Source organism: Stegastes partitus, unplaced genomic scaffold (genome assembly GCF_000690725.1).
Source record: "Stegastes partitus isolate 25-593 unplaced genomic scaffold, Stegastes_partitus-1.0.2 Scaffold96, whole genome shotgun sequence".
Taxonomy (NCBI): domain Eukaryota; kingdom Metazoa; phylum Chordata; class Actinopteri; family Pomacentridae; genus Stegastes; species Stegastes partitus.
The window spans coordinates 301,635-318,229 of NW_007577827.1; the positions used below are offsets into that span (position 1 = coordinate 301,635).

Genomic DNA, 16,595 nt, shown 5'->3' on the forward strand with positions numbered 1-16,595 from the left:
GCTTTCAGTCTGTGCGCACTCTGTTTTGCTTTTAGACTAACTTAGATGGTTTCATAAAAATAGACAGCAAACTACAAAGTTTACCACCAGCGTTCGGGCAATTTAAAAAATCTCTTTTAGAACCATCTGTTGTACATTCATTCCAAACTTAAAGAGCCCACATTATGCATGTTTATGGGTTTATAATTTCATTTTTGGGGTCTACTGGAGTATGTTTACAAGCTTTAATGTTCAAAAACATGTTATTTTTCTCACATTGCACACTGCTGCAGCACCTCTTCTTACCCTCCACCCTGTTTTGGCTCCCGTCTCCCGTCTTTTTAAGATCCCCCCCACGTCTCTAAAAGCTCAGTCTACTCTGATTGGTCAGCTGTCCCAACGACAGCAAGATATGTTATCACCGTTATCGCAGAAGTGCATCTACCGTCATGCAAATACATCATGTGTTCGCATGATGGTAAATGTAAATAAATGATGAAAGTAAAGCCTGGACTTCGATCGAGGTGTTTCAGGCAGGTGAGGAGAAGTGTTTTCTATTGGAGAGAATAACTCCCTTCGAGTGGACTTTGTAGGTCTGCAGACATTTCACTAGCACAAAGAGCTATAACATCATAAAAGAAAGGGGAAAACCCCAAAAAGCACAACCTTGCCTTGTTAATGTTCTCCCAAAAAGCTTTTATTCCAAAGTAAATTGAGGCAATTCTGTATTTTACCTTTCCTGACTTGGGCTCATTTCATCCAGAATGTATAGCAAATTAAAGTGGTCACTAAGTGAACATGGATTTCCATTTAAACCGAATTTGTCAGCGCCAATCCACAGCAGAAATCAGCCCCTGGTACACAGTCATAACAAGCGAGACTGTCATCTAGTATGATTTATATTAGCTGTATATTCTGCACAATGTGTTGTATCTTGGGGATACACTTAAAGGAGCCAATTATTTGCACTACTGGCTGTTCCTAAAACAGAAGCCATGTGTAGAAATAAATAATGGCTGTGAGCAGAACATTTAAAGTTGTTCAGCGTGTGAAAGGCCTCCTGAAAGGAAAGAAGGGAGACAGAGAGCTGGTTACCTTGGGAATTTGGCTCAGGCAAAGTCTCTCTGGCAACTAAATGCATCACTGTGGTCTTCCCCAAGGGCAGTTTGAGAGCTAGCGGGGGAGAGGTGAGAGAGAGAGAGAGACTTAGACACAGAAAGAAACAGGATGTAAAGGTTATTCAGAGAGATACAGTTTATCTGGCATTCACCATCACCATCATTTGATTCATTTTCTGAAACAAGAGTACAAATTGTAATAAACCGGACAGCGTTGAGCGACACCACAGAGAGAAGTGGCCGAATGTGTCAAAGTGTACGACTGTGAGATTGTTTTGCTGCACAGTAACGATGGAAAGGCCCACCGATGTAAACCTTCATGTAAAAAACATATTTGAAAAGTCAGGTATTGATTTTGGAGGGCTTGGCTTGCTTCTTGGCCTTGAACTGCTGCATACTAACAATCGATCCGCAAACTCTTGAAAGAAATGAAAAAATGTGAATGAATTCAACTTTAATAGGACGAAATAGGTGACAAATCAATATCTTTTATTGATTTGTACCACAAACATGTTGTGATGACATGATCCCATGTTGTGTATGACAATCAATAACTCATAAACTACTGACATTTTTATATTATACAAGGGAAGAGTTTGATGTCATGCAACGCATAAAACTGGAACATAATTGCTGTTTCAACCATCTTGGTTTGTCATGTATGTATGTATAAATACCCTCATCAATCAACCACTGTAACAAAAATTTCAAGCACATAACCACGCAAGAAAACAGCTGAGCATTATGTTCACTGACGATTATCTAAAGACACTTGACAGCTGATATTTATATGGAAATGAATGGAAGATGGTTAAAAGACATTCTATTATAAATATGCTTTGTAAAACAGCAAATAACAGCAGTCCTCCTGTGACATTTGCTGACAAAAAGCCGCTAGATTTTTCCACCTGAGCAGCCGCTCACCAAACAGCAGTTAATATCTAAGCTGCAGCACTTTGTTACTGTGTGCTTTAACATGTGTCTGTGTTTGTATTTCAAAACCGCTGGGAGTTTTGGCTCGACCATAAGAGGATTCAGTGTTAGCGTGCAAACACGTTAAACCAACGATAAGGGAATTATCAGATGGACGGCAGTAATGGGATGAGTGTAAAAGGGTTAGGGACGGCCATAACCCCATTAACCACAAAAACACCAGTCAAATCAAAATTGTGTTAGATAGATAAAAAAAATCCTAAAAGCCAGAGAGAGTCGCCACAAAAGAAGGCATCCCCTTTTTTTTTTTCTTCCCCTTTTCACTTATTGCATTCACTCTCGTGCCCTCCTCCCTTTCCGACTCTTCTTTGTCCTGCCTGAGGTCTGCTCTAGCGCTAGTCTTCCCCCTTTCCTGACCAGTCTCTTTCCCCTCTTTTTCTGTATTTCCTCTCTCCTCCCTCTGGCCGTCAAAGCGGGCTTGTCCAGAGCACTGAGGTACCTCTGTTCTGCGGCTCAGGAAAAAGATGAGAACAGCAAAGAACTTTCCAGCAGCACACTGCTGTGATTTTGCATGCATGTCTACGAGCACGCAGGCATTTTCTTTGGGTGGTGCACCTTCTGTGTTTTCTCACCTCCTAGTGTTACGTTGCCGTGTAGAAAGCGTCCCTGGTAGATCAGCCTCAGGATGTTAGGACTGCTGACCTGCTCTTCCTCCCAGTCTGAAAATAAGAAAAAGGGCAGAGGTAGATGGAAAACGAGAGTTAAAGAAAAGCTTAATATTTTCCCCTTTTCTTTTGTCTTTTTTTTTTGCTAAACTTGCTACATTATATTACCTACTTTCAATGAAGCATCACTGAATAACCTATAAACTGAGAACATGCAAGATCAACACCTTTTCAAGCTGAAATTACTTTAAAACCCACAATAAACAAAGTCAGTTATGTGCTGTTATTTAAGGTTCCCAGACTTTAAATTAGCAATTTGGAAAAAGACACAAAGAATTTAAGTGCTAAGGAGCTCTGACTGAGTTCAGCAGACAAGATGTGATGAAAAGCTTTGAATTATAAACTGCTGCGTTGGCCCTGTTCTGTGTCAAAGCAAGATACTGTATACAGTGTAGTGAAATGAAATCAGTCACTGCATGGTGGAGGAAAAAAAAAAAAAAAAGGACCACAGACAACCGCACTGAAGATATTTTGAGACATTTAGGGCCTTTATTTGAGATCATTATATACAGAATGTATAATATCCGGGCTTTGCGGGATGCACTGCAGAACGTGAGAAAGAGTCGAGGCGAAAGAAGAACGCGAGGTGTGGCTTGGGAAGAACCGAAGACAAAAGTGAAGGCATTAAATGAGAGAGAAAACAGTGGGGGGAGTTGCACAGCAGCAGAGTCTGGCCGCCAGATGTTTGTCTCCAGCTAAGCGGAGGGTGTTGTTGCTGACTGAGTGCCTGCTCTGGGTCTCGCAGGGTTCAGATGTGTTGTCTGGGAGGAACACGGGGCGCTTCCAAAACTGACGGGACTGAACGGAAAACTCCCGTTGTCGAGGAGAATCTGAGTTCATCGCTGTAATTTGTAGTTCCCCGCGCATTGTGTGGCTTCCCTTGAACTGGACTACATTCGCAAGCGCCGTGGGAAAAGGCCACAGCCGGTTGCGTTTCGAAGGTGGCGTGAGGTCGGCGGGTATCAAATGAACCCTAAACCCTGGTGTAGCAGCAGTCAGGGAGTGGGTGTATTACAGAGAGGAGGTGGCTGGACTGTGATCCTGCATTCCTGTATGCAATGATAATCAGGCTGAAAGGAGTTGACTCTAATTACCCTACACCAAAGATCTGCACATTCCCACACTGCTATAGACCGACATGCAAGTAATTGGCAGTTGGTTTGAATGTGATCTCAGCTCTCCGCGTGCACACTGTAGCTCCTCAGTGATCTCTGTCTATGATTATGTTATAGAAAACTGCCAACAAGTCCGATCGCCTGGCTTCCAAGTGCATTAGCCTCTAAATTGATAGCAGTTACGGCTTATGTGCTGCAGCTGTGCTTATGCAATGATGTTATTACAAAATGCAAATACAACTCAACACTTCATACATAAAGATGGAGAAGCGCCGCAAACGACTTTGTAGTGAGATATAGAGTCTATTAGACGTGAGTTTCCTTCATCTGAATTAATGTGAAAAATGGGAATTTTGTCATTACGTAATTTTTTAATGTTTTCATGAATATTAAAACATGCAGATATAGCTATGCAGCTTCTTTCGTAACTCAACTAGCTTCCCCCACAAGCTGACTACACATCTTCATAGATTCTGGTGACCTAAACGCCAATCTTGCTGTTAACTTGAGAGCCTCAAACTGTGCTGCATTAGTCTTATCTGGTCACTACATGGACGTAAAAGAGGCCGGAGCTGCTCCAAATTGCTCCACTGTGTTCACCAGTTCGTGAACGGGTGGGTTTTGAGCGTTTTTTTTTTTTTTTTTATTGAATAAAGCTGCCTGTTGCAGCCAAAAGCAATGTTGTGAGAGTGAACTGATGAGCTGAAACTTACTCTGAAGCTCCATAAAACCGAGCAGAGCTGCAGATTCAGGTTTATTTGAGGTTTATTACTACTAGAGACCTCTCTCACACTGTCACGTTGCCAGTTGATACACTGTTCTTCTGGAAATAGAAATCGCTGCTGCTTTGAAGTCACTTGAATCAAACTGTGAATTGTGTGTATGGATGCATTAAAGCTTGAGTGCTCATTAAAGAAATGAAATACCTGAGTGACCTGTATGTACTGCTGGAGGAGAAATAAGTGGCTGCATCACTACAAGTTGATTATATTTAGCTAGAGGGACTTTTCCATTCATTAGACTCTCATTTATGCATGTGTAGAATTCTCACACTTCTCTATCTATAACTGGAATATCTATACGGAGCTACTCACCCATCGGCCAGTTGTCATAAACGTGTTTTGCGATGTCTGCTGCCGAGTCGTTGGGAGAGAAGAGGAATTCTTTCGTCTTCCCGCTGACTAAAATAAGCCGCAGGTTTATCTGCAACACACACAAAAACAAAATAAATACGTGAGAACTGTGTGTGAGAAACAGTCGTGAAAACATTTCTAAAAAATGAACATTACAACCAACAGCAGTCCCGTATTTCACATTAAACAGCTGGATCAGGAAGCACACAGGTTCAAGCTAAGTAATCTAATAGGAAACAGGAGAAGGATATGAGGACCCCGAGGAGCATCCTTCCGCTGGATCAACTCCCATCTGTCTCTCCAACTTCCTCCTCAGTTTTCTCTCATCCCTCTGACTGTATTTCTTTGTCTTCGGTTCCCAGTTCTGTCACTTCCTGGCAGCTTCGCCTTCCCCATTTCACAAGAGAAGTGGTCTTGCTTTTTCTTGCTCTTACGCCTGTGTAACTGTTTAAACATTCATTCTGTCATATGATACTTAACTGCACAACGGAAGCATCATGCGCATTTTTTAGGGGTTTTTTTTTCCTAGGCTTGTGCTTCTGCATTTTTGAATTACAGTTCCATCGCTGTTTCATTTTGTATTGAGCTTAATTTCCTGGACTATAGTAATAAAACCCTCCAGTGTGCAGACATAAAGCGCATTTGTACTGGTAGTATTTATCAATGAGACTCTGTCATTCCAGCACAATCATACTTGGCTGTCATTGCCTTCAAAAACACGAGCATTGAGCTGGTGGATATGGAATACTAAAAGCTGCTAAAATGTGAACCCTGCCCCAGACAGCTTATTCCAGTATTCAATGGGGACAGCAAATATAGTAGAAATTAATAATAGCGTGAGTCTTGTTCCCACTAGGCAAGTCCTTTTTCTTTTATCCCTTTTGCACAAAGGTCAGAAGTCAGATTAGGATACTGGAGCAGGTAGAGAAGGAGTGCACAAAAGAGCATCATGATGGTGTCTACTAGATAAATAAGATGGGCACAGATTATTAAGATCACATACTAGGAAAAAAGCACATACTGAATGACAGAGAAAATAACTGAGGAATGATTTCTGCCTCTAAAAGAGACAAATTCATTTTTTACATTTGATTGGTGTGACTTTTTCCTGGATATGATGAATAGAGGCGCAGATGTGCGTTGCTAAGCACCACACGTCCGCGCATCTCTCACCTTAAATCACCCGAGCACAGTCAGAAAATACAGGAGCGAACCGCACACTGTGGTGGTAGCTCGCATTCGGAGCCGTTCATTTGCATAGCAATTAAATTGCCTAGCTTTAGGATGCAGATCAGAGGTTGTCACTTATCTGGCATGATATGTGCTCGGCAGTGGCTCGGTACGCCTTTAAGAGCCAGAGCAGAAGTCCATGGTGTGTGTTTTGCCTTTGCGCACTGTATTTGTGTGGCTGGCCCGCGGTGTGCGCATGGCACAAGCACGTGTGTCATTGTTCCTAGTGTGTTTCCATGTGCCGAGCGTCTGTTAGCCCTCCACACCACACCCACTGCCCCACCGAACACACACGTTCATATGTGTGTATGTGTGCGCACATATGCTCACGCACAGAGTCGGCTGCAGTGATGTAACAGAGCTAACACCAACGGATTGAAACAGAGATCTCTGTAAGCACGTTACCAAATCAGCTTATAGGTTTAAGCATAGAGGAGCCATACAGTAATATACATATATACACAAAACAACACGTACAGCAGTAATAAGGAAACACTCATATCTGACCTCTACATTGACCCACACATTCACAACATAAACACTGGTGTATCTGCTTCTAACAATTTGGAGGATTTGTTAATATATATATATATATATATGCAGATCTGTGCCATAAAACCACACTGTACTAAATGCAAGCACCCACATCCAGGCTGTGTGCATTTATTATGCTGCATTTTTAAAAACTGAAACACCTGAAACTGAAACACCTCATGAAGGACAGCTTCAACTGTACGGGTAAGACACAGATCATAAAGCAGCGGCCAGCCGGAAATTGTAAATTATTATATCCGCTGACAGTTTTTTATTCACATACAACCTTTAGACTTGAATGATACGAAGAGGAACGAAAAATAACCCACAGATTAAGTTCCCTTTGCATAACGAAGGTCTTGCTCTTTCCTAGTCGAACACCTGGTCGTTACCATGGTGTCACCATGGCGACAGCCAGTAGTGGGTGGCTTAACCTGATAACACCTACAAGATAGCTTCACTCCCCCCTCTGCCCATTTTCCACTGTGTCACATCATATTGTCTTCCTCTCCCTGCAGCAATCTCTGCATCCCCTCACTCGCTCTGTCTGTTTCGCTCTGTCACTCACTCTCCTCCACTCTGTCAGTTTCTGTACAGTGTACAGTGCAGAGACGTACAAGGCCAGAATAACAAGAGGCACTGAGCTGGCTTCAGCTGAACAAGGCAAACTCAGCCTTTCTCCTCATATCATTCTGCACAACCTTCGATCCCGACATTTGCTTCTCTTCTTCTCTTTGCAAGTCACTGTCTCTCTCCGTCAGGCTGCTTCCAACAGACAGATGACACATCAAAAGAAAAACAGAAAGACCAGATTTTTTGAATATATTTATGATGCTCTGAGGACATTATGCAAATTATATTCTATGGCCTGTGCAGTCACTGGATCTCCACTGAAATAAAAACCCTCAAGGACTCTAAAACAACATGCTAGCCAGCTCTCCACAGCAGCAACATCAAAACAGAAAACTGTGAATAATTATTTTTAAAAAATACAGTGCAAACCCCAATGAGACTTCAGGGGCAAGTAATACTGAATCTGTTCCAGCAGCTCATTGTGTGCGACCTCACCAGGACACTTCATGTCGGTCTTTCCTTCGCCACAGATCTGCATCGCTACCTCACTTAATCCTCTGCTCTGATTTTAATTGAATCAAGGTCCGAGCACACTCTTGATCTTTTTTCCCTCTCTCTGAGGATCACTCTGCCTTCTCTCTGGACTCTCTTCAGTACAGGAGCCAGTAATGAGGTTTCACAGCCAGCTCAGAGAAGTACATTCAATTCCAGCCTATTCTCTCTGACAAATACAACAGCTCCAGGTATGGGGAGTGCAGCACTTCACGCAGCCATGCATAAACACGACGCACACACACACACATATCTGCAGGCGGACTGCCAGTTACTCATGCATACAAACAACACTCTGTAGCCTACTACCAGTCTCACTCTGAACTCATGTCAGAAATCAGCCTTGTGAATGTTTCACTAGTTTGCAGAGACTGTGGAGAGCTGGAGGAAGAAGCAGTCTCCAATGTGAGGACATGAAAGAATTTGTAAGTTCAGGTGCTAGAACACCGGCTCCTATTCCTGTCTGAAAAAAATAAAACAAAGAAGCTGGTTACTTGGGGGAGGACACTGGTGTCAAAGCTCTCCGCTCGTCAAGCCTCCACTGCAGACCAGACGCGCTACAATAACGCGACCCCGCTGCCAACTAGTGCCATGCTGTAAACATGTGAGGCAAGCAAACCCTCCTGGCTAAACACTGTTTGCACACAGAGGAGAGCAGGAAATTCAATGCCATCTATAATTATTCCTCCCTGAGCACTGCTCAACTCTTTCTCAAAGCTATAGTGTGTGTGTGTGTGTGCATGTCTGTGTGCTTGTGTTTACAAGTGCATTAAAGACTATTGCTGCTCTTTAGACCCTCTGCAGCAGTCAACAAATTATAGAGTGGGAAGCCTTCCTGTGGGAATATATTAGAGTAGCTTTATAACGTAGTCTATGCAATAAGGTTAGCTGCTGCTGTCAGCGTGGACTCCTGACTGTATGAATGAATTTGAGAGAGGAGGTGGGTGATTAGCCTGACTGTGGTCTGCTTAAAGCAAAGCAGCAGGACCCAGCAGCCAGCCTGCTTCGACTTGCCCATTAAATCGAGAGAAAATCTGACCGTAAACTGAAGAATGTAGCCGCACGGCGCTTTAAATACCAATCCCCACGTGAATTATACTGTACGTTGTTGATTTTATTGATAATTATGGGTAGGCACTTTCCTTTCTGGCACTGCTTTTTGGCTGTCAACACATTTAAATAAATATTAACTGCTACAAAATAGGAGGCATAATGAGCTGCGTTGTGGTTTGTTAGACAAACTGTGAACAAAAAACAGAAGAAAAAGAGCAACCTGAAAGACATTAGTCCCCTTTTTTTTTAATTAGTTGAAATCAAATAAATAGAACGGCTTTGCAAGGTCTTGGTGATTCTGCAGGCCCAGAAATAGTAACTGCAATTGTCAGCCCACATTAGCATACTAATTGTATGAAGGGGCCATTGTTTTCTTTAATTAAAAACACACTGGAAAGGGTGTTTTTATTACATGATCGAATGGCGGGCTGAATGCATTTATCAGAGGCTGCAGCTTAACTTCCTCAGATGTGCAAAATTGCGAGCAAGCTCACAGGAAAATAAACTCTTGATTTGTCAAATAGCCTCATTTTAAGTTTGACATATTCAATACAATATTATAAATAGAGGGGTTTTGTTTGTGTGAGTTCCTTCTTTGTGCACACACACACACACATGCACAGACACAGTGCAGTTACGCAACAGCGGCTGACTGATAATAGTGTGATACAAGAAACAAAGCCGAAGGCAAGGATTTGTAATCTCAGAGTCTCTGCGAGTATGTGTGTCTCGCAGCGACGGGGGGAGTGCAATACTCTAATCAGTTTTTAGGCTTACTTTATCAAGCTTATTTTTGCTACTCTTATTTTCCTCCCTTAAATGTAATCTCTTTAATATTTATTTTGAGACCTAAAACATTACTAACTGGAGCTTAACATACCAGCTGGCTTTTTTAATCCTGGGAAGCAGCAGAAATAGCTCATGTTAAACACAGAGAAAAGCAGCGAAGGTTTGGTTGAAGCTACAAGGCGTCTTTTATACAGAAGCACTCAAAAACATCTGTATCTGTGCCTAATTATTATTAGATTTTTACTTCGCTATGTTTTGGTTTCCTTTCCAGAAATTAAATAATCAAGTTTCTGTTTAACTAGAAAGTCTGGGGAGTGCAAACACAAGCTTCAAAACTTTAATCTGTGCATTTTTTCCCCCCATTATATTGTGATTTTTTTATCCGCCGTCATATCACATTATTTACTTTCAATGCATGGCACTTTATTTATTTGAAACAAACAGATGTGTTGAAAGGAATACATTAAAATAGAAGTAGGTATTTGAGAAAACTGTCCTCAGATTTACAAAACACAATGCGTTCGGGTGAAACTCATGACAATCTGGTTCACTGTTTTTAACTTTTATGCTACTTAATAATATACAGAATATTGCACAGAAAAGAGGACGAGTACCAGGAAATACGGATTAACATCATTTTTAACAAGCACAACAGCATTTATTCACATTCACAGGGATAATACAAACATCTGCCATACTATAGTGTACAAGACTTTTCTACTGCAGCAAAGAAACAACAGAAGGACCTTGACTCGGCTGAGGTTTGTGTATCATTAACTATACAATCTTTATAGGTCATGTATCTATAATGGCTTGTGTGTCAAGGTTTGTTTTGTCCTACTTCACCCACAGCTTGTAATTCACAGCACACATCATATGCAAAACATTTGGTATCTGCTGTTTTCCATGAAATATCGAGGAAGTGCAGCGTAACACAAAATGCGGGGTTCATTACTATTAGAACTATGACGTCAAACTAATTGACAGAAAGGTACAGAGTGAGAATCTTTCCAACAGGTATGAGGAAACAAAGCTCCTGTTCTCCAAACTTTTCCTCCTAAAATAAACTGTCTTCTTTTTCGCTTTCACACAAGCAAAAAAAAAAAAAGAGTAAAGGCTCCAGCTGAGCGATCTGACTGGTCAAGATTTATTCCAACACTTCTAATTATGCCTACAGTCAGTGCTCTGCTGGTTGCCATGCCAACACTTGTGGTAACCAGGGAGCTAGTTAGTCATCTGTGCTATTTTGTCCTGTTTTCCTGTTTTTCTCTATGCGGAAGTCCTTTCGGTGCTCGTGTAATCAGTCAACAAAATGATAAAGCGTCATAAAACCGCGAAGGTCTTGTCCTCTAATTTGTCATTATGGGTTTAATGGAGGTTCGTTTTCAGAATTCTGTGTATATTGCGTATCACACGTAGATCTGGGATCAAACTGATTTTGTTTTGTTCTCAGACTTCCGTTTTGCTAAACCTTTCAAACCTGATCAACCACAGCAATTTAGCGCTTTCATTGTGGAGCCTCCACAAAGGCACGAGCACTTGTGTTTGTCGGGTAGATGCAAATGCACTTAGTTTGGTGGGCTTTTCTTCCATCTTTTAAATCACGTAGAATCCGTTCACAGGTGATGTAACAGATTTTGAGGGTTCAACAGTCATAAACACTGTTGCTCGAGTCAGAAAGAGGATTTTTTTGTTGGCTAACTTGGCATCACATATTGCACATACTTGTACTTGTATACAAACTATTGTAGAGGAAAGTTCACTGGTGCAAGTTTCCTCATTCTTTCTCAAATCGTGTGTGACTTCTTATCAGTGTCTGTTAAAAGACGAACAAGTTTTATAAAAACTTGTTGCCGGATCAGCAGCACAGACTTGTTTTTTTGTTTATTTGTTTTTACCGTTTATTTACAGGCATGATCGCTGTGAAAGCCTGAGTTGTTTTAGTGTTTCACCTTCCTGATGATATGATATGTTACATTTGGTCTTGTATTGATACACACAGCTTTATTGAAAGCTGTTTACGTTGACAGCCTGTGTACATATTTTAGGATTTCATAAATGACACAGCTGTTCTGTACAAGGAAGTGATGCAAAATTTTAGCTTCAACTTCAACTTAATTTATCACATAACTAACACAGACAGACAGCTGGTGTTTTCAATGGATTTTTTTTTTTTCTTCCGGAGAATGCAAATCCCACCGTATCTGCTGTGATCACTGAAACTCAGCGGCCACGCCTGAATCGTCTCTGCGGTATGATAATATGGCCTCATTTACTGCCACTGTAGTATAAACTGATGTTTAAGTTTGTCCTCAAAGGTGCCTATTTTCATGTAGTGGCTAGATTCAAATTCAAGTAGGAAACCTTTCCTCAACATTTACCTTATTTTTACTACTTAGTTTTGGGGGAATTTGTCTATTTCTGATTTGGACACAGAGAGCTAACATTCTGCATGTACAAACCTGGCCAATGAAGTTGATTCTGATTCTGAATATCCATCCATCCATTATCTATACACCGCTTAATCCTCACTAGGGTCGTGGGGGGGCTGGAGCCCACACCCGGTTGACTTAGGGCGAAGGCAGGGGACACCCTGGACAGGTCACCAGTCTATCACAGGGCCACACTTAGAGACAGACAACCAAGCACACTCACATTCACACCTACGGACAATTTAGAATCACCAATTAACCTCAACATGTTTTTGGACTGTGTGGGAGGAAGCCGGAGAACCCGGAGAGAACCCACGCTGCACACGGAGAACATGCAAACTCCAAGCAGAAAGATTCCGGTGCCCCCACCGGGACGCGAACCGGCGACCTTCTTGCTGCGAGGCAACAGTGCTATTCTGAATATCTGTGGTACAAAATCCTTAAAAACAACGTTGCAGAATGTTCTTCACGGTAGTCACATGTACTCTGGTTGGTATTTGCTCTGAGGGTTTAGGTTTCTATTCAGTTCTGTAATTGATTACGTTTTCTGTTGTACCATGGGCAGCATTTGGAGGAATAAACAGCTAAACCGCAAAACCTTACAAAGAAAGGTCAATTTAAAGTCCTATTATCAGTTGTTGCAAGCTCTTCAACATTTATAATACTTAGTATCATCTAAAATCTTACTATTTGTAATACAGGAACATGATAATGAGCTTGTGGTACAGTGTTCAGGTGCTTGTGTTTGCTGCCTCACACATGGCGAGTTGGCTGCCGGCCTGAGATCACGTCCCGGCAGACTTTTCTTTCCTGTGTCTCCTTGTTTCTGAATAAAGTGAGCAGCCTGCTCAGTGACCATAAAACTCAGGTCCTCTTCCTGCTGGGCTCTATTAGGACCATTAATCATTAAAGAGAGCATATCTACTGTAAGAGCGATTGTAAGAGCAGACACCACAGACCTTTATCTGATGCACTTTCTGCTGCAGCCTGCTAGCTTCCTGTGCCACAGGCAGCTAATGGCTACATTACACTTCTAATAGCCTTGTTAAATTAAGGTTTCGTTGCTTCACAGTAGCCTCAAACATTTTGTGGCAGTTTAATTGCACAAAGTGAAGAGACCCTCCACTTAGAGCTCCTCTGCAAAGAATAAATTTATGCATAAAACCATTAGGAAACTCATTATTCGACACTGATAAGTTTAGTATTTAATCTCTTTTTTCAGAATCTAACTCTGACCCTGCAGTTGTCTGCAGACTACGAGCGGCTATGAGCTTCAGTGTTCCTCTGAAGCTCCAACTCCAGGTTTTGAATCCAAGAGAATGACAAAATTCCCCCTTTTCTCCTTTTACCCGCTCCCACTATCAGTCACATGTCTCATTATTCAATTGCCCCACCGTACCTTGTATCCCTCTCCAAGCCCTTGTCCCTTTGTACTGTCATTCAAACAGACCTATCCTTTGATACGATGACATCCTCATCACAGCCAGAATCCACTCTGCTGCTCTTCTTTTTTTTTTCCTCCCTCCCTCCCTCTCCTTCCTGTCACGAGCACGATCAGCTGTTTCCTGCTCTTCAGCTGCTGCTGTACCTGACAGCTCTCTGCTCTCCGTCCTCTCTCCTCATCATTTCCTGCAACCCGTTTACATACAGATAACCCTTTAATCCATCAGCTGCTTCTCCTCTCTCCAGAAACAGCCCGTGCTCCCTTTCATGCTGTCATCTCTCCTCTGAAAACTCGCCTCGGATAACTCACGCACCCAGGGCTGCATTCCTCTCTCTTGATAGACGCCAGGTAGGTGCCTTTGATCACGCATTCCTCCTATCGCTTCCTCCGTGTGATCAGAGCTGTCACAAGGAGTTGACGCAGGTTTTTACCTTGCATGGCTGCCTCCCGCCTTGACTCTCCCTCTCCCCCACCCAAAACCCCAAACTCTCTGTAAAAAAGGGAGAGGCTTCACACTTTAAAATGGCTGTTCAACAACCCCAGGGCCAAATGAATTAACATGCCGAATGTAAACTGTGCCATAATTGAAGAAAACTACAATGCATTACCCACCAGCAACCCACACACTGATAGGACACAGTGTGTGGAAGCAGACGGATCAAAGAGATCTTTATCCTAACCTTAATGTTCGACATTACGGCACAAAAAGATGTGGTGGAGATGCTGCAGGAGCTGATGGACGCTATGACACACTGCTGTAGTAACTAACCCTTGGAAGGCTTTGACACTATTTCCCAAAGCCAGACATTGTTACAAGCAGGAAGCATCCTTGGATTTTCAACTTTCTGGCACTCTGTGAACGCATCTTGTGGTTTTATCTGGGAACTCTAAGCTTAGAATTGAGACATATTTACCAAAATCACTGTATTCTATTTGCCAAAAACAAACTGTTTGCATCAACAAATATTCAGGGCCTTTTCAGATGAACTGCAGGCATTGTGTTTACACAGAGCAGAAAGGAGATAAGTAAGGAAACAAACAAAATATTTAGGCAGTAGGCCAAATGCTGCACTCATTTCGATGCAACAACACCGACTTTCAGTGCTCTGACATTTGAGGTCACCACAAGTTCCTCACTGCGATCTTAACTGGTAAACACAAGCTTATCATATGATGCACATATTTTAATGTGTCCATGTTTGCATCTGAGGAAAGTAGTGCATGATTTTAAGTCTTGTGAAATTTCTACTCTTGAGGCCTTCATTAATGATGCATAGTTAGCATCTAGATTTTATTGGACAGTTTCTGTGTGAATCATGAATCTCTACAGTGTTCTAGTTTCAAGATTGTGTGTCTTCCTGTTTTTCACTCTTGTGACGCCTGTTTCTTTATCTTTAGAATCCTTAACTTGTCTGCAAACCGCTCACTCAAATTCTATAGACCTTGCTGAGACAAATATAACTGCACAGTCCGCCCTCATAGAGAAGTTGCAAGACAGCATCAGATACAGGCTGGCACATTGAAACTTTAGTGAGCAACACCTCCTCCCAACAGTGGTCAAAAGTAGAGCCCTCCTACACCACAGACACCTGTCTGCTGCTCTGTTTTACAGCCACAACATGTGGTGCGTGAGCTGTGAAGTTTAACACATCGCGCTTACTACTGCACACAAGTTACAGTATATCAGGGTGGGCTGAAAACGGTCTGCAGGCGGGAGGCCACATTCTGCCGGTTATTTTTATGAAACAAAGCAACTGCTATGCTTTTCCCAAAGTAGGTTCAACTTCACTGTGCATAATCAACTTTTTCAGAATAATAAAAAAATTCACAGAAGAAGTCATCCATCCATCCATTATCTATACACCGCTTCACCCTCACTAGGGTCGCGGGGGGGTTGGAGCCTATCCCAGCCGACTTAGGGTGAAGGCAGGGGACACCCTGGACAGGTCACCAGTGGAAGAGACCAGGGCCCAGAAGAAGTCAACAAGTGTGAAATAAATCTCAAATTGTCCTGTTTTTGGGAAAACTGTGAAAAACTGCAGCAACTTTACTTTTACTTTTGTCTGAGCTTTACCACATCTCAATAAAGTGACTACAAGGAGGGCGGATACTTTAAAGAACAACATCAATTAGTAGAAAGAAATGACGGTCTCACTTAAATATTTGAAGTGTTTTTCAGGGACACTTCCCTGTGTCTATAAGCATCTGTAACAGTTTAGGATTTAGGAAGACAGCCACATCCTCACACTTCGGCTGTGGGAGGCTCCGCTGTCCTCATCTCAACTGGGAAAACAAAACTCCAATAAATACTTTCAGAGAGCGAAGTGAATACAAAACAGGCAAAGACGAGGTGACATGAAAGCACAATGAACAAGTTGAAGTGACCGACTGAGAGACAAATTTACCATCCAGAGGAAAGAGACAACAGACGTTTGCAGCGTCCGGTATCCCACAACAGCACCAAAGTGCTGATGCTGTGCAGACACCACCGTACCGATGACGAGGTCTGATGCTATAGGAGGACAGAGGAAACGCTGACACTTCTGGAGGCGAGCCTGAGGGACCGAGGTAGGAAATGAGAGAGACTCGGAGGGAACAGCAAAGGTCAGAGATGGGCGGCGAGAAGAGGAAGCATGAAGGTGAACGTGACAATGAAATCCACTTAGCTCCTTTCGGTCATCCACTAGCTATTTGGCATTTTGCATTTACACAAATTTGCACATTCATGAACACACAACTATTTGTGTGCTCACTCAAAATGCCTGCGGGGAGGAGAGGAGAGGAGAGGAGAGGAGAGGAGAGGAGAGGAGAGAGAGAGAGAGAGAGAGAGAGGGAGGGAGAGGCTGCTGAGGCTCCTGTTTTTGAAGCTGTGGGCCGAGACGTGAAATTGCTCTTGTATGCTTCAATCGATTCTCCTCTCATCCCTCTGTCAGCGTCTAGTCTGTCCGTCCCTCTCCAGCAGTTAAATTCAATGCAACAAAGAAT

General features: G+C 42.5%; 1 protein-coding gene across 1 annotated transcript in view; it reads right to left on the minus strand.

Moving 5' to 3' along the window:
* The window catches only part of ubl3a (ubiquitin-like 3a), a 34,460-nt gene that overhangs the window by 2,276 nt on the left and 15,589 nt on the right, over positions 1–16,595 (minus strand). Inside the window, exons 2-4 of the mRNA XM_008277337.1 lie at positions 4,965–5,073; positions 2,663–2,749; positions 1,075–1,152 (exon numbers count right to left, since the gene is read on the minus strand). Coding sequence (XP_008275559.1) covers positions 1,075–1,152; positions 2,663–2,749; positions 4,965–5,073 — 274 coding nt within the window. The remainder of the gene's footprint in view (positions 1–1,074; positions 1,153–2,662; positions 2,750–4,964; positions 5,074–16,595) is intronic.